This window comes from Podarcis bocagei, assembly GCF_964188305.1.
Source record: "Podarcis bocagei genome assembly, chromosome: 18".
NCBI lineage: Eukaryota > Metazoa > Chordata > Lepidosauria > Squamata > Lacertidae > Podarcis > Podarcis bocagei.
The window spans coordinates 9,193,091-9,220,799 of NC_138144.1; the positions used below are offsets into that span (position 1 = coordinate 9,193,091).

At 46.7% G+C, this 27,709-nt stretch overlaps 2 protein-coding genes and 1 long non-coding RNA gene across 5 annotated transcripts in view; 2 read left to right on the top strand and 1 right to left on the bottom strand.

The window, feature by feature from the left end:
• LOC308577692 (uncharacterized protein) overlaps positions 1–9,291 on the top strand; it is a 29,069-nt gene extending 19,778 nt beyond the window's left edge. The window contains exons 4-8 of one of the 3 annotated variants that reach the window (XR_014003654.1): positions 4,976–5,050; positions 5,787–6,272; positions 6,424–6,498; positions 6,849–6,980; positions 8,110–9,291. The gene's annotated coding sequence lies outside the window, so the exon portion shown is untranslated. Of the gene's footprint in view, positions 1–3,433; positions 4,040–4,975; positions 5,051–5,783; positions 6,273–6,423; positions 6,499–6,848; positions 6,981–8,109 lie in introns of those variants that run through there. The other 2 variants (XR_014003655.1, XR_014003656.1) reach the window with 2 other exon arrangements.
• A 2,593-nt stretch (positions 9,292–11,884) lies between these two features.
• LOC308577786 lies at positions 11,885–24,284 on the bottom strand. The gene is made up of 4 exons (XR_014003686.1): positions 24,179–24,284; positions 18,795–18,975; positions 17,210–17,331; positions 11,885–12,995 (listed from the first exon to the last, which is right to left on the bottom strand). It is a non-coding gene; the product is annotated as an uncharacterized lncRNA (long non-coding RNA).
• Positions 14,735–27,474, top strand: LOC308577482 (vomeronasal type-2 receptor 26-like; the record flags this gene model as incomplete). The annotated part of the gene is made up of 6 exons (XM_081177691.1): positions 14,735–14,946; positions 17,518–17,809; positions 18,102–18,911; positions 20,756–20,983; positions 24,172–24,298; positions 24,904–27,474. The coding sequence occupies 6 exons, from the start codon at positions 14,735–14,737 to the stop codon at positions 25,800–25,802; spliced, it is 2,568 nt and encodes an 855-aa protein (XP_081033817.1). The 3' UTR covers positions 25,803–27,474.
• Positions 27,475–27,709: the final 235 nt, after the last annotated feature.

Sequence of the window (27,709 nt, forward strand, 5' to 3'; positions counted from 1 at the left end):
CAAAGACCATCACGGTGGTGCTGGCCTTCCTGGCCACAAAGCCCGGGAACAGGGTGAGGAGATGGCAGGGCAAGAGTCTGGCCAACTCCATTGTCATCTCCTCTTCTGGGGGGCAAGTTCTCATCTGCACCATCTGGCTGGGCTCTTCTCCCCCATTCCCAGAGCCCGACATGCGCTCCCAGGTGGAAGAGATCATCCTGCAATGCAACGAAGGGTCTGTGGCCATGTTCTACGTTGCCCTCAGCTACCTGGGCTTCTTGGCTGCCACCTGCTTCACGGTGGCTTTCCTAGCCAGGAAGCTGCCTGGCTCCTTCAACGAAGCCAAGCTGATCACCTTCAGCATGCTGGTCTTCTGCAGTGTTTGGGTCTCTTTTGTTCCCACCTACCTGAGCACCAAGGGCAAGTACATGGTGGCCGTGCAGATCTTCTCTATGTTGGCCTCCAGTGCTGGGCTTCTGGGCTGCATCTTCCTTCCCAAGTGCTACATTATTGTGCTGAGGCCTGATCTGAACACAAAGGAGCACCTGACAACAAGGAATTAAGGGGACATCTGATTCTTAAAATAGTCCATGTTCCCTATGTCCAGAAGTGCATAAAGGAAACACAGCTACTCATCCATGTTGCTTATTCTCCACCTCTGAAAGAGATTGTGTTCATTCGTAGCCCTGGTTTTGTGTAGTCCTGTTCACACGAACAGGAAGATGGGAGGAAATGTTTTGCTACCTTGCTTTGCCCATGATTACAATGAGTCCTGGTCTACTGCCCTTAGTTTGTATACTATTATCTTTTTAAAAATTTGTGTTTTGGAAACTTATATTTATCTCACAACAAGATAGGCTGGAGGGAGAGAAGAGTTAGGTTTTTGAGTCTGTTTCCTTTGTCATGACTACCTATTAACCATATCAATTCTAATATTCCCCAATACTGTTTGGTTATGCCAGTTCTATGTATTCAATTTTCTATGCTCCATTTCCTGCATTTATGCACTATCATTCATAAGGTCACTTCACACCATTTCGTTCTCCTAAGCTTTGTATATCAATAAACTGAGAAATTCATTTAAGACATCTTCCGTAGTCTGTTGGTTTAATTTCTGTATTGTGTAAGCTCTGCTCCCTGTTCCAAAGAGTAGCAACTGACCTTAGCCAAGCCGTGACTGGGATCCAATGAATTTTATTGCACTGGCCAGGGTTAGGGATAGGGTTTGGTGCGGGCGAGGCAGGCGGGAAGAGAGGGCAGAGGGAACTCCGGCGCTCACGGGAGTGGCAGGCCGCCTACGCCAATCTGGGCGAGTCATTGTGAAAGGAGGTGGGGAGGGCGTTCCACAGGGCAGGCGCCACTACCGAGAAGCCCCTCTGCCTGGTTCCCAGTTTGTGGCACAGGTCATCATCCGATGAATTTAGAGCTTCATTTATTCCTGTGTTTATATTTAAAGAAATTATGCATTTTAAAAGTATTGCACATTGATCGTAATATTAAGAATGCACTTAAAATTACTACGCACAACAATGAATAAGGGATTGCAATGCACACACAGTTAAGCAGCATAAATATTTGTTAACAAAGTCTAATCTTGTTGTGATTATTATTACTTTTATTGCTACTAATACCAGTGGCTTACAAGACTCAGCTCTATTCTGCCTTGGTCAGTCCCCACCTGGAATACTGTGTCCAATTCCGGGCACCACTATTTAAGAAGGATGTTGACAAATGGGAAGAAACCCCTCAGCCCCCAGAGAGATGCCGGCTCAGAGAGCCCCCTGAGCTTAGAGTATGAAGCCTCTGAGGGCGTGCAGAGTGCAAATCCCCCCAGGGGCCCCTCTCCCTCCTGGGGGCCCTGCCCCTGCCAGCCTCTCCGGCCTCTGAGGGCGTGCAGAGTGCAGATCCCCCCGGGGCCCCTCTCCCTCCTGGGGGCCCTGCCCCTGCCAGCCTCTCCGGCCTCTGAGGGCGTGCAGAGTGCAAATCCCCCCAGGGGCCCCTCTCCCTCCTGGGGGCCCTGCCCCTGCCAGCCTCCCCGGCCTCTGAGGGCGTGCAGAGTGCAAATCCCCCCAGGGGCCCCTCTCTCTCCCGGGCCCACCTGGGGGCCCTGCCCCTGCCAGCCTCTCTGGCCTCTGAGGGCGTGCAGAGTGCAAATCCCCCCAGGGGCCCCTCTCCCTCCTGGGGGCCCTGCCCCTGCCAGCCCCTCCGGCCTCTGAGGGCGTGCAGAGTGCAAATCCCCCCAGGGGCCCCTCTCCCTCCTGGTCCCTCCTGGGGGCCCTGCCCCTGCCAGCCCCTCCGGCCTCTGAGGGCGTGCAGAGTGCAAATCCCCCCAGGGGCCCCTATCTCTCCCAGGCCCACCTGGGGGCCCTGCCCCTGCCAGCCTCTCCGGTCTCTGAGGGCGTGCAGAGTGCCAATCCCCCCAGGGGCCCCTCTCCCTCCTGGGGGCCCTGCCCCTGCCAGCCCCTCCGGCCTCTGAGGGCGTGCAGAGTGCAGATCCCCCAGGGGCCCCTCTCCCTCCTGGGGGCCCGGCCCCTGCCAGCCTCTCTGGCCCTTGGTTGACTCTGGCCAGCTGGACGGGCTGCAGGCGCTGGTGTCCCTGGAGGACGAGGAGGGTCATGTGGCCCTCGGAGGGGAAGGGGCCACCTTCAAAAGGCCCTGCGACTCCCGCCAGCCTCCACCGGCAGACTTCCCAGCATGCACTGCCAGCTCCGTGGGGCCAATGGTCGAATCCCAGCATGAATAAATTTGAAATTTACTCGTTTTTCCAGTGTATAAGGAAATAATTCAATCTCAAGGAGTCTTATGTTCGGCTTCGCTTATTAGCTTTATGAATAAATTAACCTCTATTAGGTTTCATTTCATTTCTCTCAGGTCCTTCTTCCCAGCATGCTTTGCTGCCCCTTCTTCTCACAAACATGGATCCTGTTTCCTATCATTTTATTTTTCTCTAAACCTATTTGGATTCTTCCATTTAAACTTGAGGGAGAAAGAGAGGAGGCTTTTCCTCACAGCCTTTCCCTCGCCCTTCCCAGGCTGCCCTGCGCAACCTTCCTCCTGGCCTGCTAATAAACCAATAATCATCAATTATTATACTCATCAACCCCCATAACCCAGGAAGTCGCGAAGAGACCTCGTCCTTTTCCTCATCCCCTTGGAGGCACCGAGAACGGCTTCCCCCTTTTCCCCACGTCCCGCGGCTCCTGCGCCCTGGACAACAGAGGCCAAAATGGCGCTGGCCACCCGCCAGTTGCTTTACCTGCAATTTAGAGCTCCAAAAATGCTTTAAATGCATGTTGTGGCTGTGATTTTTATAGTGCTTTTAATATTCTGTTGGGAGCCACCCAGAGTGGCCATTAATAATAATAATAATTATTATTATTATTATTATTATTATTATTATTATTATTATTATTATCTCATCACCTTGATTGCAATGAAACCTAATATATTATAATATAATATAATATGCCCAAATATAAGCCGCTCCCTTAAAATTCCGCAGGCACTCTCTCCTGTTCCATTTTACCGTATGTCTGTTCCGGCAGCGATATTGTAAAAGCCAGCTTTCGTAAGGCCGTGAATTGAAGCCGCACTTTAACCTTTCACGGTCAGAATTTGGGGGGAAAGTGAGGCTTATAATCAGGCCAATACGGTAATGCACTACGACAAAGACTATGGCTACAGAGCACTCTGATATGCGTGTTCATTAAATCTAGTATGATGATGATGATGATGATGATGTTGCAATGGAGGAGTGCAGGGAAAAGAAAACTCCTGGCACTCATTCTTTCTTGCTACAGAATTATAAGATTTCTCCGCCTTTCTCCTCCTTTTTCTCTTGGGTGGTGTGTTCAGCGGTCACCCTCAGGGGAAACAGGTCCCCCCCCCCCTTGGAGGAAAAGGACTGATCGGAACCTGGCTGTGACATCGGCTCAGAATCCCAGCCTCACTTTACAGTTGAGGCCAACAGCCGTTTGGTGGTTTCTCTGCAAGTGAATCAGAAAAAACTGTTATTAGACACCGAAAAAGCAAAGTCTGAAGACTGATGTCTGGGGAAATGGTGAGGGGACCAGCAGGAAACTGCTAAGGGAGTTTTGAGTCCTTTTATTCTGTTGCAGTTGCAGAGAAAGGAGGGTGGGGGGGGTGGGGTCCGCCCCAGGTGTCATCACTGAGGGGGGTGGCAAAAGGACATAAAGCCGTGTTTAAAATAAAAATAAAAATTGGGCTCACCAAACCTTTTAGTTGAGTCAAAAAACACGGCTGGCACTGGGCGCCGCACTGCGGGGGCTGGCACTTACCGGGGGGGGGGGCCTGCAGAGTGCCTGATCCACGCATCTCTCCTGGGGGTGACTTGGTGGCTTGGGCCCCTGCAGGCTGGGTGCTGCCTGAAAGAGAAGCGTGGGGCTTGCGTCGGCCCCCTGCCTCTCCCTCAGCCGCCCTACAGCTGGGGGGGAGGCAGAGGATGGGCTCCAGAAAGCCCACAGGACCCCCGCGTTGAACCGGGCACCCAAGCAGCTGGCTATGCCGCTGTTGTGTTGTTTCAATTATGGGTGCCTTGAGAGTGAATGTGCTGTGCTTGCTTCCCCACTTGTCCTGATGGACCAGCCCCCCATGGCGCCAGGGCTATAGGGCTTCCCTGGCTAGCGACTCAATGTGGGCAGGAGAGTTTGCCTTCTGGGTTCCTCTCTCATTTTGGGATGCTCTCTTTCTCCTCTCTCCCCACCATCAACTCTGGGGTCCTGTCTCTGCTAGCAGTCAGCCATTGAGGAGGACATTCTCAAGGAGGACGAAGGAAAAGGCAAGGAGGAGACCGCAAGACGGCTGGATCTCCTCAGCCCTGACTGGGTAGGTGGCCGTGGCCTAAGTGGTGATTGGCAGAAGGGGAGGGGGGCATATCAATCGTAGGATGAGACTGTTGTTTCAGTTATGGGTGCCTTGAGTTTTAATGTTTGGTTGCGTTTTTTAATTGCTCGTTTGTTGCATCTTTTCCTTGCAGGTTCCAAGTATGTCACCATTTTCGAGTGTTTCCTCCCTGTCCTCCCTGGATTCCCTTTGGGACTCCCTCAATGAGGTACGTAGCAGACAGAGCAGGAGGGAAGCCCTGCTGAGCTGCACATGGGCAACCCTGAGGCTGGGGAGGAGGAGGAAGAGGAGGATGCTGGCTGGCTGACCGGCCAGGCCACCTTCTGGACGGTTGAGAGCAAGGGGGCAAACAGGCAGGGGGCTGCTAAGGGCAGACCATGCTTGCTGCCCCACTCCTCCTGATGGACCAGCCCCCCATGGCGCCAGGGCTGTAGGGCTTCCCTGGCTAGCGACTCAATGTGGGCAGGAGAGTTTCCCTTCTGGGTTCCTCTCTCATTCTGGGCTGCTCTCTTTCTCCTCTCTCCCCACCGTCAACTCTGGGGTCCTGTCTCTGCTAGCAGCCAGCCATTGAGGAGGACATTCTCAAGGAGGACGAAGGAAAAGGCAAGCAGGAGACCGCAAGACGGCTGGATCTCCTCAGCCCTGACTGGGTAGGTGGCCGTGGCCTAAGTGGTGATTGGCAGAAGGCGAGGGAAGCATATCAACCGCAGAATGGAACTGTTGTTTCAGTTATGGGTGCCTTGAGAGTGAATGTGCTGTGCTTGCTGCCCCACTCGTCCTGATGGACCAGCCCCCCATGGTGCCAGGGCTGTAGGGCTTCCCTGGCTAGCGACTCAACATGGGCAGGAGAGTCTGCCTTCTGGGTTCCTGCCTGTCTCATTTTGGGCTGCTCTCTTTCTCCCCTCTCCCCACCACCACCTCTGGGGTCCTGTCTCTGCCAGCAGTCAGCCATCGAGTGTGACATTTTCCATGAAAAGGACGATGAAGGAAAAGGCGAGGAGGAGACCGCAAGACGGCTGGATCTCCTCAGCCCTGACTGGGTAGGTGGCCGTGGCCTAAGTGGTGATTGGCAGAAGGCGAGGGAAGCATATCAACCGCAGAATGGAACTGTTGTTTCAGTTATGGGTGCCTTGAGAGTGAATGTGCTGTGCTTGCTGCCCCACTCGTCCTGATGGACCAGCCCCCCATGGCGCCAGGGCTGTAGGGCTTCCCTGGCTAGCGACTCAACATGGGCAGGAGAGTCTGCCTTCTGGGTTCCTGCCTGTCTCATTTTGGGCTGCTCTCTTTCTCCCCTCTCCCCACCACCACCTCTGGGGTCCTGTCTCTGCCAGCAGTCAGCCATCGAGTGTGACATTTTCCATGAAAAGGACGATGAAGGAAAAGGCGAGGAGGAGACCGCAAGACGGCTGGATCTCCTCAGCCCTGACTGGGTAGGTGGCCGTGGCCTAAGTGGTGATTGGCAGAAGGCGAGGGAAGCATATCAACCGCAGAATGGAACTGTTGTTTCAGTTATGGGTGCCTTGAGTTTTAACGTTTGGTTGCGTTTTTTAATTGCTCGTTTTTTGCATCTTTTCCTTGCAGGTTCCAAGTATGTCACCATTTTCGAGTGTTTCCTCCCTGTCCTCCCTGGATTCCCTTTGGGACTCCCTCAATGAGGTACGTAGCAGACAGAGCAGGAGGGAAGCCCTGCTGAGCTGGAGAACCCTGAGGCTGGGGAGGAGGAGGAGGAGGAGGAGGAGGAGGAGGAAGCCGGCTGGCCGGTCAGGCCACCTTCTGGACTGGTCGTGAGCAAGGGGGCAGGCAGGCAGGCAGGCAGGCAGGGGGCTGCTAAGGGTATGCTTGCTGCCCTACTTGTCCTGATGGACCAGCCCCCCATGGCGCCAGGGCTGTAGGGCTTCCCTGGCTAGCGACTCAATGTGGGTTCCTGTCTCATTCTGGGCTGCTCTCTTTCTCCCCTCTCCCCACCACCAATGCCACCACCTCTGGGGTCCTGTCTCTGCTGGCAGGCAGCCTCTGAAGTGGCTATCAAGGAGGAAGAGCCACAGGAAGTACCAGAGAGCCCCCCAGAGGAGGACGGGGAGGCCCTTGATTTGCCGTGCCCCCCACCTGGAGAACAGCTGGAGGCAAGCGTAATCGAGGTCAGACGAAACATACATTCATTCATGACATATGAAAAGCTTCCCTGAACAGGGCTGCCTTCAGATGTCTTCTAAAAGTCAGATAGTTGTTTATTTCTTTGACATCTGGCGGGAGGGCGTTCCACTGGGCGGGTGCCACTACCGAGAAGGCCCTCTGCCTGGTTCCCTGTAACTTCACTTATCGCAGTGGGGAACCGCCAGAAGGCCCTCAGCGCTGGATCTCAGAACGATGGGGGTGGAGATAATTCTCCTGGGTTGCTTTTGGTTTGGTGTTTGTTTTGTAAGATATCTCTTTTGAATGCGTTTCCAGGTGCCTCCTGCCAAAGGAAGTTATTAATTGCAAAGTGGGTTTGGCGATAATAAAACCATGTTGGCACTTTGCAAAGCCGGTTCTCTCTGGGGGTTTCCTGCCTCCTATACCTTCCCCCCACCCTCTTGTTTAGTTTTGTGTCTCGTTCAGATCTCTCCAAGGCTGACCACATGAGAACCTGGGAGAGGAGTGTTCCCTCCTGACTACAACCCTTTCGTATAACGCCTTGCCCCCCCCCCAAAAAAGGAGGGATTATGACAGCCTGCCACCACACTGGCCCTTCTCCTTCACAAACGGTCTGGAGGGCAGCAACACAAGAAGGGGCCTTTTCTGTGGTGGCTCCCCACTTGCGGAATGCTCTCTCCAGGGAGGCTCATCTGGCATCTTCATTATGTATCTTTGGATGCCAAGCAAAGACGTTTCTCTAGAACAGAGCTTCCCGAACTGTGTGTTCCTCCCAGGGCTGGAAAGGGGCTAGTTGAACTGAATCCCTATGTCACGAAATGAGGCATGTCTCCAAAGTGTGTCACCAAGATGGAAAGTTCTGCTCTAGAACCAGCCTTGGGCTAATTGGACAACGCATGGCCTTTTCAACATGCTTGTGGATTGGGAGGTTGGCTTATGAGTTCGTTTTTGTTTTTAATACATATGTTGTGTTTTTATTTTGTATTTTTATGCTGTAAGCCGCCCTGACAGCTTCAGATGAAGGACGGCGTACGGATTTAATCAATCAATTGTTTGTTTGTTTGTTTGATTGATTGATTAATGATTGCGGCATTTTCCCAGAATCTGGAGGTGAATTGTTTACTTTTCTCACAGGACTGCGAGGAAGAGAGGCCTCCGAAGACCCCCACTTGCTTGGGTTCCATTATCTCCCGGATTCGCAAGATCTTCAGAAGAGCGCTGCCGCCAGCACCACCAGTGCCACCAGAGCAACCCAATACAAGAGGCAGCAGTGGGGTGCAGGGGGAAAGGAGGCCACTCTGCACGTGGCTCAGGCGCTGGATGCGGCAGCATCGCAGCTGTGTCCACCCTGAACCAAGATGAGGAGGAGTTGGGAGGCTTGCACCGATCCGCCCAGGGGGATTTTGCCACCCCCCCTGGGATGACACTTGGGGCGATACCCCCCCACACACACCCCACCTTCCTCCGCCAGTGGTGGCAGGGGAAGTAGCACCTGGAGGCGCCAGAGTCCTAAGGGACATTTCCTTTTTGTTGTCCTTGCACAGGTCTTAATCCTTGTGGTCCAAACTGGAGAGGAGGAAGAAAATATCAGAACGCGGAGGCAAGCGGGGCAAGAAACCCAAACTCTCGTGGCCCTACACCAGCGTCCCACACGGCCAGCCCCAGTCCTAGAGCCCGACACCTTTTGAGAAGACAGCGGGCAAAGGGTGGACAGCGAAGGAGAAGTGCGAGAGAACGACAGCGTCTGCGGTGGTGGAGGAGAAGGAGAAGGCAGGACTGAGAGGGGAACGATCCTGGAAGGTGGCTTGAAAAGAAAGGGCAATATGGCGTAGAAAAACTGCTAGCTCACGCTGCCCACGCCCAAAGGAGGAGGAAGGAAAGGAGGAAAGCAAGCGAGCAAGAAGGGACAGCTAAAGAAAGAACTGAGAAAAGAGACAGCGAGACCTTCTGTGGGTCAAAGAAATTACAATAAGAAGGAAACTGAGTTTCCTCCCTCCAGAGCTTGCTAATGGTCCTGCATTGTTCTATTTCCTTTTTATGTATAATTCTGTATTATATTGTTGAACTGTTGTCTTAGGTGATAAGCCTATAAAGGAAGGATATAAGGGAAGGGGGGAGGTATTAAGGGAAGACTTTGAAAGGAAAGGCAGAAAATAAAAAGGGGTGGGGGAAAATAAGTGGGAGGGAATGCATAAAGGGAAGATGCAAAGCATTATATAATTTTTGTTTGTTTGTTTGAAATAAAGAAGCTAACCATTGAATCTGCATGGATCTTAAAATCATTTTGTGGAATGTTAATGGGCTAAATTGTAAGACTAGGAGGAGGAGACAGAGTGACTCCCCCTGCAGCTGCTCAGCTTTCATGGACTCAGAGGAGAAGGTCTGGTGAGAACCAACTGGCTGCAGCCTTCTTAAACAGAGCTCTCCTCAGCAATCGGATGCCTGTGGTTCCCAGGCCTAACTTGGCCCTTCCTGCTCTCCGCCTGGACCCTTGGCTTTGCAAGCATTTGCATTCCCTGACCTCTGGCTTGTCTGACTACGCGGGATGCTGTCTGCCCAACCCTCGGAACGGGCTTGGCTTCGTAGGCGGTTTCATGCAAGAGTTCTTGGAGACTTGTCTCCTGTTTGCTTGGCCTAACGTTCCTCTGAGCTTTGCACTCTGTTGTCACGGGACTCGGAACAGGGCTACGGCCAGCAAGCCTGTTGGATCAGGCCCATGTGCCCTGAAGCCCAGAGGCCAAGCAGATGCCTGGGGGAAACCTCTAGGCAAGATCAGAGCTGTGGGCATGAGAGTTTGGAGAAAGTTGCAGAAGATCTGAGAAAAGCCATGAAACTACATTGGCAAAAGACTTGAGTGGTACTTTCTAACCTTACTAGGCCTGTCAAGTTTTATCTCAAAGCATCTCCTCCTGCAAACCTCCTGCCAGTTGTATGTGTCAATTTACATTTTCCTGTCCTCCCTGCATGCCAGTAAAGATTGATTGATTATATTCTTACTGGGCAAAAAGATCTGTGTATTCCTGCTATTTTACTATCTTAATAGACCCAACTTCCATATCATGCATTGGGCGTTATTTAGAAATTACCTTAGTCCTGAACGCAGCATTCTTGGGCCATTTGGGATATGACAGCGACACATTTGCTCCCTCAGCTCTGGGGATTTCCAGGGCTTTAGCAGTCTAAATAGGTGTCCGGTTTTGCCATGCTTCTTTTGCCAAGATCCATAGATCTTCATTTTGCATATATCTCAAATGCTGAAAATGGATTTAAAGCAGCAGCAATGGGCACAAGCCCCTGGGGCTTCATGTTCAGCGTGTATTTCTTTCTCGCAGCCTGTATCCCAGGGGATACCTGATCAAGTCCTTTGATCTTTCTGCAGCTAATCTGGGGTCATCCTGGCTGATTTGGCACAGTCATATTTCTTAGGAAATATTGTGCACTTCCCTCTCCAAACTGAGTGAATGGTCAGTGAAACCTCAAATGTGATGTACAGACCCTCCAAGTACCCCTGTTTTCCATGGACCGTCCGGGATTTAACTCCACATTTGCTGTTTGAGGCACTCAAGGCTCCCGGAAGTTATCAAGGTGAGACTTCTTCCACTTCCAATTATCGAAATCATAGTGATTTCCTCTTCCAGAAACTCAAGAGATATTTCTGGAGATTGCCTAATCACCAAGCGCAACAACAGTGTGATGTTGTTAATTGCACAGTGGCTGCAAAAGAACATTGGTGCAGAGAATATTTCCTGTGCCAGAAAGCGACCGATTTCTCCAAGATTTGGTGCAGGTGAAAGGCTGAGGGGAGCAGGGATATGTCTACATGGTGCTTAACACCTCTGAACCTTGCCCAGATTGAGAAAGCCACTGCACCTTTCGTCTTGCATGAGTCTTTCGATTATTCTGCTTGGCTGGCTCAGGGCATCAGAGGAGCCACAGGGGAGGAGGAGGTGGTGGAGCCAGAATGAAACCTTTGCTGCTTCTCTGGCTATTTCAGCTGCTAAAGATGCCCTGTGGACTCTGTGGGAACCGGAAGGCAAAATGCCCCTTGAATCTGATCAGGGATGAATCTGATGTACAAAATTACAACCAGTCTGGAGATCTTCTTATTAGTGAGATCATATCTCCAAAACATTTGCACAAGCAAGTTCTATATGTCTTTACACAGACACCCTTCCCCAAGACTGAGATGTAAATAATCATCCACACATACCCTCCAACATTTCCCCGATGAAAATAGGGACGTCCTATTCCATAATAATAACTTTATTATTTATACCTCACCCACCACTCTGGGTGGCTTCCAACATAGACAAAAGCAGAAGAAAGCATTAGACATGAAGAAAACTTCCCTATACAGGGCTGCCTTCAGGCATCTCGGGGGTCGGATAACAGCATACCCTCCAACATTTCTCTGGTGCAAAGAGGGGCATCCTGAGCACGCCTCCCAATATTGTTATGAAGAGGGAAAGAGAAAGGGAGAAGCATGGTGATCAGTTGAAGCTCAACGGAGGAAAGATGGTATGTCGATGAAAGAAATAAACGATAAAATGATAAGAAACAAAGTGTCAGAGGTCAAGGTAAAGAGGCGTCTCTTCAGCATTCAGCAGCAATTATGCAATAAAGACGACAGCGTAGAGCCCCTCAGCTATGCCCTAAATCACAAGGTTGCTCTGGTGACCAAAAGTGAGAGAAAACCTGCACACCACATAAACAACTTTAAAAAGTAATGATCAAACTATTTTTGCCCCTCTTTCCCTGTTTGACATTATCATCTCATGACCTCCCCCACAGATCCATCCCGCTTGCTGTCATGGCTTCTTTGCTCTTTGGGGCTCTTTGGGGCTCCCCCCCCAAAAAAAGTGCGCCCTATGAGCCGGTGCGCCCTATAGGGCAAAAAATACAGTAAATGCTTTATGAGTCACTGATAAAGCATTTATATTAATTAGCCAAGATTACATCCTACTTAAACTTTCATCACTCCATACAAGTGGAAAGCTTACTAGACTCTCAGTCTTATAGCAATTCAACCTGCAGCGTTCCAATGAAAGGTGCTATATAAATTTAATAAATAAAGGTCCTGAGAAAGCTGACTTATTTGTTTGTTTGTTTGTTTGTTTGTTGAATCTATATACTGCCCTATACACGGAGGTCTCAGGGCGGGTCACAGAACAAAATTAATATACAAAACCAGAAGATATATAATCAAAATAAAAACAACAACCCAATAACACCCCCAAAAAGAATCACATTTTAAAAGGGCAAAGGATGTCAATCGAATCAACCAAAAAGGAACGTTTTTGCCTGATGTCCAAAGGTGTATAATGAAGGCGCTAGGTGAACTTCCCTGGGGAGAGCATTCCACAGACGGGGAGCCACTGCAGAGAAGGCCCCGTTCTTGTGTTGCCACCCTCCTGACCTCTTGAGGAGGAGGCACACGAAGAAGGGCCTCAGAAGATGATCTCAGGGTCCGGGTAGGATCACATGGAAAGAGGCGGTCCTTGAGGTATTGCGGTCCTGAGCCATTTAAGGCTTTCTAGGTCAAAGCCAGCACTTTGAATGGGGCCCAGAAATGAATTGGTAGCAGTGCAGTCAGACCAGGATCAGTGTATTGTGCACTAGCTGAAGTTTCCGAACTGTCTTCAGAGGCAGCCCTACGTATAACACATTGCAGTAATCTAGCCTTGAGATGATCAGAGCATGGACAACAGTAGTCAGGCTATCCCTGTCCAGATAGGGGTGTAACTCGGCCACCAGCCAAAGCTGATGGAAGTCACTGCCCACCACTGAGGAGTCCCGAGCCTTGACCGACAGCAAAGGATCCAGGGGTACCCCCAAGCTATGAGCCTGCTCCTTCAGAGGAAGCGTAACCCCATCAAGAGCAGGCGACCTCCCACCCATCTGGTCTAGGGAACCACCCACTAACAGTGCCCGAGTCTTATGTGGATTGAGCTTCAGTTGGTTGGCTCTCATCCAGTCCATTGCCGAGACAAGACACTGGTCCAGCACTTCCACTGCCTCCCCTGCAGGTGTGAAGGAGAAATAGAGCTGAGTGTCATCAGCATCATTCTGACAACATACTTGAAACCTCCAGATAACCCCACCCAGCAATTTCATGTAGATGTTAAACAATGTGGGGGACAGGACTGAGCCCTGCGGAACCCCACATTCAAGGTTCCCAGCGCTGAAAAGTAACACCGTCTAGGAATGACCATCCAAGTAGGACTGGAACCACCACCACCATCTGGTGTGCGGCCACATGCTCCAAAACCTTGCTCAGCAAAGGGAGATTAGCAACAGTTATTTCCCTAATCGAGTGGTGCATGGATTTTAGGAAATAGATTAAATAAATAGATAAATACATATTAATAAATAACTTGATAAAGAATAACAAAGCTGCTAGAATGCTAGCCTGGCTTCTGCGCACACAATTTGTTTATGATTAGAGAAGTTTCTGCTCAAAGATGAGGAGAAAGTTGGCTCCATGTGCAACAGAAGCTCCCCTTCCGCAGAACATGTTGAAGGGGAAGGGAGAGTCAAAAGTTCAGAGCAACATTTCTCCCCTCAACCAAATCCAGAGAGCTTCCCTCTGTTGGAGAAGCCTTTCAAAGATGGGGTGGAAATTCACTTGAAGTTGCTTCGAAGCCACCAAGGCGCTACTTCCCTTCAGGGGGAGAACCAGAAGAGAGCGGCAGGAATCAAGCAGCCCAGACCCACCCAAAGCGGCCGGAGGGTGGGCTTGAGAAATCCCTCCCCATCGCAGGCTCCACCAGTCTCTGTCTCTAGCAGCCTCCAAGAAACAAGATCCCACCACCATGTATCCCGTTGACAGTACTGAGGATGGCATTTCTCAGCATTCTCCATTGATTGATTTTGATTTATTCATATTTATTCCTTTATTTATTGATGTACTGAATCTATATATCGCCCTACCCCTGGAGGTCTCAAGGCGGTTCAAAATATAAAACCACAACATATATAATCAAAATAAAAACAACAAGCCAATAATGCCCCCCAACCCCCACATTTTAAAAGGGCTTAGGATGCCTGGGATACAAGGCTGGGACTCCTTCATCTGGCTGTTGTCCATCCCTGACTCTCCCACCTCTTCTTAAAACCTCCAATGAATCATAGAATGGGAGACTTGGAAAGGGACCCCAAGGTCATCAAGTCCAGCCCCCTGCAATGCAGGAATCTCAGCTAAAGAATCCCAACAGATGGACATCCAACCTCTGCTTCAAAACCTCCAAGGAAGGAGAGTCCATGGTTGGATCCAGCTCCTTCTTTGGTGCTTGTGAGCAAAGTTCAGGCCAAACTTCCAACTTCTAAGCACACCCCTTGACTTCTGTCCAACGTGTTTTTCTCCAGTTCTGCACCTGCCGCTTGAGCCATTCAAGACTCCAGAAAGTTATTGTGCTGAAACTTATTCCACTTAGAATAGTCGAAATTATAGTGATCTCATCTTCTAAAAGCTCAGGAGATGTTTCTGGAAATTGCATGAGCCTCGGAAATCAAAAACAGCATGGCAATATTAATTGAAAAATTTGGTGCAGAGAATTTTTCCTGTGTTGGAGACAGACTGAGTCAAGATGCAGAGCTGGCGAAAGAGGGGTGTGCCTGCCTTGGGCTTCCTAGCTCCGAAGGTAGAGCTGAAAACCACCCAGATTGGGAAAGCCCAGGCAGTCTGGCCTTGCAAGAGTCTTTGGGTTCTTCTGCGTTGCCTCCTTGGTAGGTAAGAGGAGGAGGAGGAGGCAGAGCCAGAATGAGATCCCTGCTTCTGCTGCTCATGATGCCCTTTGGAGTCTGCGGGAACCACAAGGCGAAATGCCCCTTGCATCTGGTCAGGGATGAAACGGATGCTCGCAATTACTACCGGCCTGGACACTTCCTCATCAGTGGGATCATCTCTCCAATACGCCTTCTTGAGACAACTCCAAACAACTTTACTCAGACACCCTTCGCCAGGAATGAAGTGTATGTAAAATCATATGCGGATGGGTTTCACGGTCCTCCAGTCCTTGTAATGGTTGAAATAGGAAAGAGCCCCTATCTCAGGGCTGGGGAGCCAAGGGCTGATGTTGCAGGACTGCCCTGCCCTGACCATTGGTCTTGCTGGCTGGGGGTAATGGGAGCTGGGGGGTGTCCAGTAAAAAACCTCTCTTATTTCCTTCTTCCCTCTGTCTTCCTAAGTAAAACAATCCTGTTCCTATGTGTCTGTGTTGCTTTTAGTAGAATGCAAGGATACCAGTGAATCTGGTCAGGGTTCAAAAGGATGCACTGAATTTCCCCACATGCAGGATGCCATGAAACTCAGGCAATTTCCAAGGCACAAAGGTTTCATTCAATATTATTCCATTTGGACAATTCAGAAACTGTCGTTAAGGAATGTTACAGTTTTACAAATGGAATTTTAAGATCCTCTGGGTGACGTTTGGTGGCTGAAGAGCAGAAATGATGTACTTTAATAGAAATGTTGAATAAAATAATATCAATCAGGAGACTTTGTTCGTGGAGTCAGGTCGCTAAAATGCGAAAAGGAATTATTCCTTTTTTCACATACACAACTGGCCTAATTTCTAAATAGTGAGATGTTTGATATTCCTTCACTTGGAAGCCATAGGTAATTTCCAAGATGCCAAAATTATTTTATGTTTATTCTATTTGGATCATTTGTGAACAACCTTAGCACAGTTCTCTTGAGACAAGACCACCGGAGACCTACAGCCCACCATGGTCTACATTAAAGGTTTCTTCCTCCAATCTCAGCTGTGAATGCCAGTGAATCTGGTCAGGGTTCAAAAGGATGCACTGAATTTCCCCACCTGCAGGATGCCATGAAACTCAGGCAATTTCCAAGGCTCAAAGGTTTCATTCAATATTATTCCATTTGCACAATTCATAAACTGTCATTAAGGAATGCTACAGTTTTGCAAATGGAATCTTAAGAGCCTCTTGGGGACCTTTGGTAGCTGAAGAGCAGGAAAGCTGTGCTTTAATTGAAAGGATAAATAAAATAATATGTCAGGGGAGTTCCTTGTAAGTGGACTTAGATCTCTAAAATATGAAAAGGAATCATTCCTTTTTTGACCACACACAACTGGCCTCATTTCAAAGTATTGAGGTGTTTGAGGTTTCTTCCTAAGCCAGAGGGTGGCATGAAACTCAAGCAATTTCCAAGCTGCTATGATTATTTTATGTTTATTCTATTTGGGTCATTTGTGAACAACCTTAGCACAGTTCTCTTTACACAATGCAAGGGGAGACCTACAGCCCAACATGGGGAAATCTGTCTCAGCTACTGTCAGGGAACTGCCATCAGAGGGAAGAGGAGAGGAAAGTTGCTCCAGTGATGCAGGGGAGGGAACTAGCAAGGAGAGAGAGAGGGTTCCCACAGGGGAAAGAAATCCAGGGAACACCAGGAATAAAGGGGAAGCCGGGAGCAAGGCGGAGGGGAGGCTCAGAGACTCTTCCAGTGAAATCAGCGGAGAGAGCACAGGACCTCCGCTTGGCACGCCCACGCTGCGCAGAAGGCTTCCACGCAGGGAATCTAGGCGGAGACTTGGAGTCAAACAACTCCTATGTTGGCGCAAATTTAGGTCCCGCCCACTGACGGATTCTGCCAGTGACTAAGACAGTCGCATTTCAAAGGCTGTCAACCGGGGAAAGTTTTAGCTACACGGCTAGCTTGGAGCAGTTTGCAGTTTACGCACAAGCAACCCCAATTCCCATTACAGCTACACTAAAGGTTTCCTCCTCCAATCCCAGCACTTTCCCCTTTCTGTCATTTAAAAAAAAAAAAAATAGAAGCGTCTTAAGAAACTCCTGAAAATGGCTGGATTTTTATGGGTGAAGAACCGGAATGATATGCTTCAAATAAAATGATTATGTAAAATAATACAGACCAAGGGGTGTCCTCATTGGTGGAGTCAGTGATCCAAAATATGGGCAAAATTATAAATTTACCACACACTCAAACCTGAAAGCCACCAGGCCTCATTTGTAACTAAAAGGGGACTGAGGTATTTGGTGCTTCCCCTCTTTCAATAAAATTGTCTCTTATCTACCTGTAGTCTTGCCCCTTGGAAGGCGCCAAAGACAACTGCAGCAAAAGCAGCCTATGGAGCAGCTTCCCCGTATATCTCAAATTTTGAGGGCTGCCTTCATTTCCTACAAATAGAACCACAGTAGAAAAGAATCACAGAGTTGTAGAGATGGAAGGGACCTGGAGGAATCTCACCTGAAGTATCCATGACACATGGTCACCTTCGGAGGGAGTCTGTTCCACTGTTAAACAGCTCTGTGTGCTGTTTGAATCATAGCTCCTGTCATGGAGCAGCGGTCTCCAAATTTTGTTCTATGCTAGACAGGAAAAGGTTTGATAGTAATACAAAGGATGGATGGATGGGTGGGTGGGTGGGTGGGTGGATGAATGAATGAATGAATGAATGAATGAATGAATACTAATCTTTGTGGATCATATAATGTTTCCTCCCTGCCATTAATATGAATATGTTTCACTCTTTTTAAATAATTCATTTATTGCAGGGAGGCACCTAGGTTCTCCTGGTACATGTTGTCTTTTCTGCTCACCATCCAAGAGATCAACCAGAATCTCAGGATCTTACCCAACATCACCCTGGGCTACAACATCTATGAGAACTATTTAGATGCAAAGATGACTTCGGACGCCATGCTAGAGCTGCTTGCAGGCAGTGGATGCAATATTCCCAATTATCACTGTGGAGAACAGAATCCCCTGCTGGCTGTTCTTGAAAGAGGCAATACTGTCATCTCAAAAGTGATTTCAGCCTTGTCAGGCATCTACAAAATCCCACAGGTAAGTAGTGGGAGAGCATGGAGGGACAGAGGATTTCAACTGCATAAGATCCTATTTTCTCTTTGGAGGGGTCAAGTAGAGATATTTTTAAAAATGGGAAAATCCTGAGCTATGGATCCTACATCCCTTTTTCAAAACTGAGCCTTCACCAACTTGACACTTCCAGAAGTTTCAGACTAAAACTCCCATCAGCCTCAGCCAGCAGTGATTTAGATATCAGTCATTACAGATAATTAAATATCTGTTATGCTGAAATTAAAGTAAATTGCTGGTCTTTTGCTTTCCTTGCTAGATCAGTCATGGCTTCACTGCCCAGGTTCTTGAAGGTAAAACCCTGTTCCCTTTTGTCTACCGGATGAGTCCCAAAGAGGAAAGTCAATACCAGGGGATTGTTGAATTGCTCCTGCATTTTGGATGGACGTGGATTGGCCTCTGCACTCCAGACAATGACAGTGGAGAAAGATTTGTGAGCGCTGTGAAACCTCTGATGCTCAGCAAAGGGATCTGCATTGCTTTATCAAAAAGAGTACCAGAAAGTTTTTTTGATGAATTTATAACACCTGGGGAACCATTTTTCCTATGGAGACAAGTTGGGGTATTTGTTTCCTATATAACCAATGCACATGTTATCATAATACTCATGGTAATAAACAATATCTATGAGAAGGAAATAGGCGCGAAAGTCTGGATCACAACAGCTTTGCTAGAAATCAGAATTGCCGTTTCCTTACCTCCAAATATATTCCAGCACCTCCATGGTTCTCTGTCCTTTGAAATTCAGATTGGAATAAGGAGCAGCAAAGGTGAGAAATATAAATCGCAGTCCAATCCTCTTGGAGATTTTTTGGATGAAGCTTATCAGTGTTCATATTCAAAGCATCTGTTGTCTGTGAAAGGCCGGAGAAGATGCAAAGAGGAGGAAATGGAGATGGTGTCCCAAACGGTTTGTGAGACAGTGCTGTCTCTAGACAGCTATGGCACTTACATCAATGTTCAAGCTGTGGCTCAGGCCTTGCATGCTTCGCTTTCATCGAGATCCCAGAGGAGGCTGATGGTGGAGGAAGGAGAGCAATGGGGACCCCAAAGGCTACAGCCGTGGCAGGTATTTCCTTCCCCTTTTTGCAAACTGCAGTCCACACAGATGCTGATCTTGACTGTGGATAAACCTGTAAAATATCATAGTTATTATTAGTAATAGTAGCTGACCTTCCAACATGTCTCCGATGAAAATAGGGATGTCCCATCCCATAACGATCATTTTGCTATTTATACCCAGGGCTTTCTTCAGGGGGAACCCGCAGGAACTCAGCTCCAGCACCTCTCAACTGGGAGCCATTTGGACCTTTGGAGGGTCTGTAGTGATAATATTAGTATTATTCTGTTTATATATCAACTTTCATCTGAAGATCAGAGGGTGGTTTGCAGAATAAAAATACAAAATGAGAATAGAAAAAGAAAACGAAAGAAAGAAAACAAGCAAACCAAAAGCACATTAAAATGCCCAGAGATGGTTTTATCCACCCAAATCCTGTTTAAAACCTGCTACTTCTCCAACTTGAGAATCTGTTCAAGACCCTTGGTTGGCTAGCCATGGGGTCTTCTACAGTTACCACATAGTCATCTGCAAATTCCTTGAGTTTATATGCTTTGTAACCTACTGTTGGGACGTGGGTGGCGCTGTGGGTTAAACCAGAGAGCCTAGGACTTGCCGACCAAAGGTCGGCGGTTCAAATCCCCACGATGGGGTGAGCTCCCGTTGTTTGGTCCCTGCTCCTGCCAACCTAGCACTTCGAAAGCACGTCAAAGTACAAGTAGAGAAATAGGTACCACTCTGGTGGGAAGGTAAACGGCGTTTCCGTGCGCTGCTCTAGTTCGCCAGAAGCAGCTTAGTCATGGCCACATGATCCGGAAGCTGTACGCCGGCTCCCTCGGCCAATAAAGCAAGATGAGCGCCACAACCCTAGAGTCGGTCATGACTGGACCTAATGTTCAGGGGTCCCTTTACCTTTACCTTTAACCTACTGTTATCCCTTTTATTTCTTCATCTGATCTTCTACTTCTGACCAGTGTCTCTAAAACTAAAATAATAATGGTGACTGGGGATATTCCTGTCTTGTTGCTTTCATTATTTTGATTTTTTCTGTTATTACATTATTTACTATCATCATAGCCTGTTAGTCAGAATAAATTGAGTCAATTCCTGTAAGTACAGTGGTACCTCGGGTTACAGACGCTTCAGGTTACAGATGCTGCAGGTTACAGACTCTGGCAACCCAGAAATAGTACCTGGGGTTAAGAACTTTGATTCAGGATGAGAACAGAAATCGCGCGGCGGCAGCGGAAGGCCCCATTAGCTAAAGTGGTACCTCAGGTTAAGAACAGTTTCAAGTTAAGAACAGACCTCCAAAAGGAATTAAGTTCTTAACCTGAAGTACCACTGTAATGACTCTCTGAATTTCATCATCTCTATAGTCTTCTTCGTAGAAGTCCATGAAACATGGTCAAAGGCCTTCTCTGCGTCTATAAAAATCAACACTGCTTGCTTATCATTTCTAACTTTCAGATATTCTATTATATCAGTTATATTCCTTATATAATCCTTCATCTGGCGGCCTGGTAAAAAACCAGCCTGGTCCTGATGAATTAAATCCATTAATAGCACTTTCATGTCGTTTGCCAATAGGTATGCAAACAGTTTATAGTCATTATTTAATAGAGAAATCAGCCTATCATTTTTGACTGATAATAGATCTGTATCTTTTTTCAGAATCAGCGTAATCGAAGTATCTTAAATCTTTTAGTGGTTGTGCCAAATAATCTTGTAATTTCTTATAGTACTTTGCTGATAACCCACCTGGCCCTGGTGTTTTCCCCATTTTGGCTTGATTAATTGCCTGTTGTAGCTTCCCAGTTTCTTAATGCTGGTGCTTTCCCCTGCCCTTCCAGCTTCACCCTTTCTTGAGAGAAATCCGGTGTCTGAATACTTCCAGGGGCAGACTGTGCTTGGATGAGAACTGGGAGCTGCCAGCGGACTTCAATATTATGAACTGGGTGATGTCTCCCAATAAGTCTCGTGCCCTTGTGAAAATTGGGAATATAAGGAGAGGAGCATCTGCTGGCATAAAGTTCACCATTAACCCAGAAGCCATTGAGTGGAACAAGAAATTCAATAAGGTAGGGGGAATAATTGGGGGAGGGGGGGCTAGGAGATCCCGATTGTGCTGTTCCTTGAACAACCACTGCAGAATGACCATGTCAGGTTGACTGTCCAGTAACAGCTGGAACCACCACTCCTTCTTTCTACAGCAGCTGAGATAGGAGGGGAATTTGGGATGCTCAAATAAAGGATATTGACCTTTCACACATGCAGAAGGATGAAAAGTAATTTATTTTACATATGATAATTACTGATTTATTGTATATTTTTTAAAATTTGTGAGTAAGCTCCCTTGTATTAAATTTGTCTTAATTTGTGGTTGATGTGGTGAAATTTGGAAAATGAATTAAGGCAATTTGGCAAAACAAAAACAAAAAACCCAAAACCCAACTCTCCTTTCAGTTGGGCATTGAACAGCAAAGCACTTTCTCTCTCTCTCTCTGACACACACAAAAACGAGAATAAACAGTGTGAGAGATTATTCGAATCCTGAAATTTGGGGGAATCACATGTCAGACCCATTGTCATTTGCTTAGAAGTTCTTTTAAGAAGGGAAACAGGTAAATGGAGAAGAGGAAACAGAGTTCTGTGGCTCAAACCTCAGCTGTACTGAACTAAATATGAAGCACAAGATATTCTGGTCACCCCAATGGTCAGCGGGGGGTTGAAAGGACCCTGATGAGGGGTCAAGGCTGCATTCCAGAGATCATGTTCTGCAGCTAAAGAGAACTGACCGCATTAAGGGAATGGGGAGATGGCAGGCAACTGGGGATCTTGGCTGCTGGAAACAGCAACTGGGATCTCTCAGGATTCCCTGCCAGACAGACCCCTCTCCAACCTTCTATATGATGTGATGTAGAGCTGTGATGATTTCCTGGATGATTCATTGGGGGCCACAACTGCAAATCTTGGGGTAGATCAGGGTTTCCCAAACTTGGGTCCCCAGCTGTCTTTGGACTACAGCTCCCATCATCCTGAGCTGGCAAGACCAGTTTTTTTTAAGATAATATTTATTAAATTTCAAGAACAAAAAGTTACATAAAAGACAATGAAAAATATAAAGAAAAAAAGAAAGAAGAAAAAACAACAACAACAAACATACAAAATGCAAAGTATAGAGGGAAAAAAAGTATAAAAAAACACTTAGAAACAAATTTATCCTTCCGCATCTTACATTTCATTTCCTTACTTTCCTGACCTCCTCACACCTCCCTTTTTTGTATTCTTGTTCAATTGGTTAATTCAGCAATTCCTTTCCCTCTTTATTTTTGTCTTAGTCCTTTAATTTAATATATTATAGCTTTAAATTCTCACCTATTAACAGCCATTTTTTCATACAACTTTATGACATTGCTGCTAGAACCACTTAATTTCATTCTGACATCATTCTATCATTCATTAATTTTACAGTATTTCTGTAAATAGTCTTTAAATTTCTTCCAATCTTCTTCCACCGACACTTCACCCTGGTCTCGGATTCTGCCAGTCATTTCCGCCAAATCCATGTAGTCCATCACCTTCATCTGCCATTCTTCCAGAGTGGATAGATCTTGTGTTTTCCAATACTTTGCAATAAGTATTCTTGCTGCTGTTGTAGCATACAAAAAGAAAGTTCTATCCTTCTTTGGCACCATTTGGCTGACCATGCCCAGGAGAAAGGCCTCTGGCTTCTTCAGAAATGTATATTTAAATACCCTTTTCATTTCATTATAGATCATCTCCCAGAAAGCCTTAATCCTTGGGCACGTCCACCAAAGATGAAATAATGTACCTTCAGTTTCTTTACATTTCCAACATTTATTGTCGGGCAAATGATAGATTTTTGCAAGCTTGACTGGTGTCATGTACCACCTGTATATCATTTTCATAATATTCTCTCTTAAGTCATTACATGCCGTGAACTTCATACCTGTGGTCCATAACTGTTCCCAGTCAGCCATCATAATGTTATGTCCAACATCTTGTGCCCATTTAATCATAGCAGATTTCACCGTTTCATCCTGTGTATTCCATTTCAACAGCAAGTGATACATCTTTGACAAAATCTTAGTTTTGGGTTCTAATAGTTCTGTTTCTAATTTTGATTTTTCCACCTGGAAGCCAATTTTCTTGTCCAAATTGTATGCCTCCATTATCTGATAATAATGAAGCCAGTCTCGCACTTTGTTTTCTAATTTCTCAAAACTCTGCAATTTCAGTCTATCTCCCTCTTGTTCCAAAATTTCCCAGTATTTCGGCCATTTAACCTCCATACTGAGCTTTTTCTGAGCCTTCGCTTCCATCGGTGACAGCCACCTTGGGGTTTTATTTTCCAATAGGTCCTTATATCTTATCCAAACATTAAATAAAGCTTTCCTGACAATATGGTTTTTAAATGCTTTATGTGCTTTGACCATATCATACCACAAGTATGCATGCCATCCAAATACATTATTAAAACCTTCTAAATCCAAAATGTCTGCGTTTTCCAGAAGTAGCCATTCTTTCAACCAGCAAAAAGCTGCTGATTCATAATAAAGTTTAAGGTCTGGCAGGGAAAATCCACCTCTTTCCTTTGCATCTGTTAGTATTTTAAATTTTATTCTAGGCTTCTTGCCCTGCCAGACAAATCTAGAGATATCTCTCTGCCACTTCTTGAAACAGTCCATTTTGTCCAAAATTTGCAATGTTTGAAACAAAAACAGCATTCTAGACAATACATTCATTTTTATAGCAGCGATAAGGCCTAGCAGTGAAAGTTTTAAATTTGACCAGATTTCTAAGTCTTTTTTCACTTCAGTCCAACATTTTTCATAATTGTCTTTAAATAGATTCCCATTTTTAGCTGTCATGTTAATCCCCAGATATTTCACTTTCTTAACCACTGTTAAACCTGTCTCATTCTGAAACCTCTCTTTCTCCATCAGAGTTAAATTTTTCTCTAAAACCTTTGTTTTTAACTTATTCAGTTTAAATCCTGCAACCTGACCAAATTCTTGAATCAGTTCCAAAACCCTTTTAGTACTAGATTCTGGCTCCTGTAACGTCAATACCAAATCATCTGCAAATGCTCTCAACTTGTACTGTTTAGCTCCGACCTCTGGCAAGACCAGTTGTCAGGGATCACCACCATGCTTTAGAGATCGCGTTGAGTGAATTACCGGTACATATCCACAAATACTCCTAACTGTTCCTCTTTGTTGCACCTTCTTGTCTTTCTGGTTAGGCCGTACCTCGTTCCAGGTGTACAGAAAGATGTCGACCTGGATATGCCAAGGTGGTTCTAGAAGGAAAGCCCGTTTGCTGCTATGCCTGTGCTCAGTGTGCAGAAGGGACCTTCTCCGCCCAGGAAGGTGGGTGACGCCAAGGGGGAAGGTATTTCTGGAGAGAGTAAACACAGGGCAGAAACCCAGTCTCACACACTTTTTGTGAGAATTCTGCAGACATAGGGGAATGGGAATCCTTCCTTGACTTCCTTAGTATTAATCACCTTTATTACATCCAGGAAGTGAGTTGATAGGAATGACCATAAGGAAGAAATATCTGGGGTGCAAACTGGGCAGCTGTGAGAGGAATGCCCGCAAAGCATTCCTTTTTTATTTTGTAGACCAAGCCACACAAAAAGGAAATAATGTTGACACTTATCAAAAATAACGGATAAACGATGAAAAGCAGAAATTATTAACAGCAAAAGCACAATAAAAAATAAATACTTCATGTGAAAATTATTACAATATAATCTATGAACCGTTCTGATCTCACTGCTATGAACATTGAATGGAAGCAATGTCTGCATTTTAAAGGTTCAGGCAAAGAGGAATAGGCAGGATCCAAACAATGCAGTTAACAGAAGTGGAGTGGTCACTGCCTCTCAGTTGATCCTAGATCACAATGTTAATAGAGCACAGATCATTAGGGATGTAAGTGATGCTACAGCCATTCTTTTTCTCTTCCCCAGATGCAACTCATTGCACCAAATGCCCAGAAGATCACCATTCAAACAAGGACAGAGATCAATGTGTCCCCAAGATTACCACCTTCCTGACTTATGGAGAATATTTGGGAATGGTTTTAGCTTCTGTTGCCCTCTTCTTGTCCTTAACAGCAGGCATTGTGTTGGGAATCTTCATTAAATACAAGGAAACTCCCATTGTCAAAGCCAACAACCGGGACCTCTCCTACATCCTGCTCGTCTCCCTCCTGCTTTCCTTTTTGTCCTCCCTCCTCTTCATCGGGCGCCCAAGGAAACAGACCTGCCTTCTCCGACAAACGGCCTTCAGCATCATCTTCTCATTTGCTGTTTCTTCTGTCTTGGCAAAGACCATCACGGTGGTGCTGGCCTTCCTGGCCACAAAGCCCGGGAACAGGGTGAGGAGATGGCTGGGCAAGAGTCTGGCCAACTCCATTGTCATCTCCTCTTCTGGGGGGCAAGTTCTCATCTGCACCATCTGGCTGGGCTCTTCTCCCCCATTCCCAGAGCCCGACATGCGCTCCCAGGTGGAAGAGATCGTCCTGCAATGCAACGAAGGGTCTGTGGCCATGTTCTACGTTGCCCTCGGCTACCTGGGCTTCTTGTCTGCCACCTGCTTCACGGTGGCTTTCCTAGCCAGGAAGCTGCCCGGCTCCTTCAACGAAGCCAAGCTGATCACCTTCAGCATGCTGGTCTTCTGCAGTGTTTGGGTCTCCTTTGTGCCAACCTACCTGAGCACCAAGGGCAAGTACATGGTGGCCGTGCAGATCTTCTCTATGTTGGCCTCCAGTGCTGGGCTTCTGGGCTGCATCTTCCTTCCCAAGTGCTACATTATTCTGCTGAGGCCTGATCTGAACACAAAGGAGCACCTGACAACAAAGTCTTAAGATTTCTGGTATTTAGAGACGTCTTTACCAGCCATTTTGCATACAGCATAAAGGCTGAAAATGAATTTAAAGTAGCAGCAACATCCACAAAACCTCTGGGCTTGATTTTCAGCCGCTATCCCATGGGGTACCTGATCAGATGTGTTGGTCTTTATGCCGGTATTTTATTTTCAGAATAACCAGGACTCTGTTTTTGCATCTACATAAGGGAGGGAGGGAGACAATGCAAAGGATAAGAGCAGGAGGTCAGATTTCTCCACCATGTTCTCTGAGACGTGGAGGGGGAGGAAAGGGGAAACAAGGACAATCCAGGACGTTCCGGGATTAAATCAGAAACCAGGATGGCTTCTTTAAATCTGGGACGGTCCCTGGAAAATAGGGACACTTGTAAGGCATGTTATCCTGTCCTGGTAGTTAACGTGGTTGCTTAAAATTATGAGCCAAGGTTTGTAGGCAGTCACCATCTTAGATTCCCCAAAGTGCAATGCCTGACATGCCGTTGTATTTGATGTGATTTAGGATTGTGACTGCTGAAGGTTTGGTATTTAGCTGGAAGCTTACTGAATTATTTGTCTTATTGAATTCAATGGGACTTACTCCCAAGGATAGATGATGATGATGATGATGATAGATAGATAGATGGATGTGTAGGTGCCTCATAAAATGTTTACCCTGATTATTCTCAAGTGCAACACATATAAAACAAGTCAAAAACACAAGTAGCAAACCATAAGTTGAACCCTGAGTCCAAACACATCACAAAAGAAGAAACAAATTACTTTGACTTGCTATGGATTGAAAGGTGAAACAGAAAAACAGGAGCAGAAATCTCTAGTCCCAAAGCATCCCTATAGTGCAATCTTAAGGGTCAAGAGACTTTTCCCCTGATGCATAAGAACAAGGGAATTGAGCTGAGTTACAGCTTGCAATACATTTCCTTGTTTTAGCATGGCAAATTGAAAGACACCTCCAGGGAACAAACATTACTGTAATTGCTGTGGCTTCCAAAGCTGGAGAAGTAAATCATTATATTCCTGTAAACGTTGAGTGAATCTCAGCGGGAGGAGAAACATGTTTGCCGTGCTCTCCGTTTGTCTGCTGAGCTCAGGGATTTAGATTTAGTTCAGGTTCTGGTCCAGGGCTTGTGAGAAGCTGAGCTCCTAAATCCAAAATGGAGGCTGGACTCCAATGGCGTCCTACCCAAAGCGGTGCCTGAGGACCAGGCATAGTTTCATAAGGCGGGTGGGGGACTCGGTTATAACAGGGCAGAGTCATAGAATCATAGAGATGGAAAGGACCCTGAGGGTCATCTAGTCCAACCCCCTGCAATGCAGGAACCTCAGCATGTGGTCCCCCATCCAATTTGAAATCACACCAGACCCTGCTTAGCTTTGCAAACGTGTGAGCAGTTTTATTGCTGCATCACCAGTGGCGGACTGGCCAGGGTGTCAGCTTGCCCAATGGCCAGTCGGCCCCCTTAAGCATTAGAAAATATGATCTATTTGCCCAGTCATCTAGTGAATTCAAACAATTGCTCTTAATGCAGTCGACTGCATGGAATATGGTTTTGAACTACCTGTTAATGTGTAAAATATTCATTTACTAGCAAACTATTTAAAAATGTACACCATTTATTTAATATTAATTTTAAAAAATAATTTATAACCACCTGTATTTAATAGACTTATTATTATTATTATTATTATTATTATTATTATTATTATTATTATTATTTATACCTCGCCCTCCCCGGCCGAGACTGGGCTTAGGGCGGCTGACACCAAATATATAATACATTAAAAACACAAAATCAAATGATTAGTTTAAAATACAATTCAAAGCACATTTAAAATCAAAATAAAACTAAGTGGGAACCCACGAATCATAACCGTAAGGGTAAGGAATTA